The sequence below is a fragment of the Pundamilia nyererei genome, unplaced genomic scaffold (assembly GCF_000239375.1).
Source record: "Pundamilia nyererei isolate P.nyererei 1_Seehausen unplaced genomic scaffold, PunNye1.0 scaffold00134, whole genome shotgun sequence".
In the NCBI taxonomy this organism is placed as follows: domain Eukaryota; kingdom Metazoa; phylum Chordata; class Actinopteri; order Cichliformes; family Cichlidae; genus Pundamilia; species Pundamilia nyererei.
In genome coordinates, this window is record NW_005187535.1 from 1,215,958 (window position 1) to 1,217,290 (window position 1,333).

The following is a 1,333-nucleotide window of genomic DNA, read 5'->3' on the forward strand; positions in this document are numbered from 1 at the left end:
AAAAAGTACAAATCACTTTTACTACAAACTCACACCAAAGGCAAATACGCAGTCTAGCTGCTAAATGTATTCATTCACTAGGGATGTAGTCCAGCACTTCCCCTGAACTTACCTAGAAATATTAACAGTGTCAAATGGTAGTTCACACACATTTTTTTCTCCAGTGTAAGGTAAATTTGATTAAGACACATATTAAACCACATGTGTAATCAAAACACTTAACAGCACCATTTAGTGTAAAAGCTTATAATGATGGAAATAGGTTTTGCCTATAACTGTCAGAAAAACATTCTATCTTTGAGATCAACTCTGATTTACTCCTGATAAATCTAAACCAAACCAAAGTGTTCTGGGCTTCTCTTCGGTGGATTCACAGGGGGCTCTGGAGACACAAGGAGATGCACTATTAGTACCGCTCGTTGTATTTTTGGATGTCAAAGGTTTATCTCTGTGTTTCCTACACTTGCTAACACCTGTTCTTTCAGATATTACATCTGGCAAAGGATTTATGTAGATCCCAGAGTTATTATCGTGGTCATTTTGATGCTCTGTGGGTGGATGTTCTGAAGCTGCAGCAAGTTTGGACACAGATATGTTCTCATAGATATGAAGGTGTAGGCTAGATGTCGTTTCTGTTGGTTCAGTTGCTGGTGGATCCAGTCTTTGATGGTGTGTATGAATAGAGGAACGCCCAGGTAACTTCTGAAGATGCTCTGCTCCCTTGAAAACAGACAAAAATAAAAAAACAAACATAAATAAATAAATCAGAATTTTCTTATATGTTCAAAATATTTGTTTTATTTTATTTTACTCACATGGCATTGAATAGCATTACTTATTAGCTCAGTAATTACTATGTGAATTAGACAAAAATGTATAAATCTAAATCTTTCTACAGTAAGGATAGAGGCATGCACGGTGCCATCAAAATGTATTTCCCCTATTCCTGATTTCTCAGTTTTTTGCATATTTCTTACACTTAAATGTTTCAGAGCATCAAATACATTTTTGTTTATTATTTAAAGAGAACTGGAGTAAATACAAAATGCATTAAAAAATGTTTATTAAGGAAAAATAAGTAATCCAAATCTTTCTGGCCCTTTGTGAAAAAGTAAATGCATCCTCTTGTTAAATCATCAAGTAATTAATTAACCTGTTTTTGAAAAGCTGAGTTCAATTTCACTACACACCTAGAATTGCTAACGTCCAGACCTGTTTGATAAAGAAAACACTTAAATAGAGCCTGTCTGCCAAGGAAAAGTAGGCTAATGGGAAATTCACAGAGAAACTCGTGGATTCTTCAACTGACCGCTGCGGCACACCTGCACCAGGG

General features: G+C 35.5%; 1 protein-coding gene across 1 annotated transcript in view; it reads right to left on the reverse strand.

Moving 5' to 3' along the window:
- Positions 1–370: 370 nt before the first annotated feature.
- Positions 371–1,333, reverse strand: part of LOC102207441 (uncharacterized) — a 6,667-nt gene continuing 5,704 nt past the window's right edge. The window contains exons 5-6 of the mRNA XM_005743713.1: positions 493–720; positions 371–382 (exon numbers count right to left, since the gene is read on the reverse strand). Of these exons, the coding sequence (XP_005743770.1) occupies positions 371–382; positions 493–720 (240 nt within the window). The remainder of the gene's footprint in view (positions 383–492; positions 721–1,333) is intronic.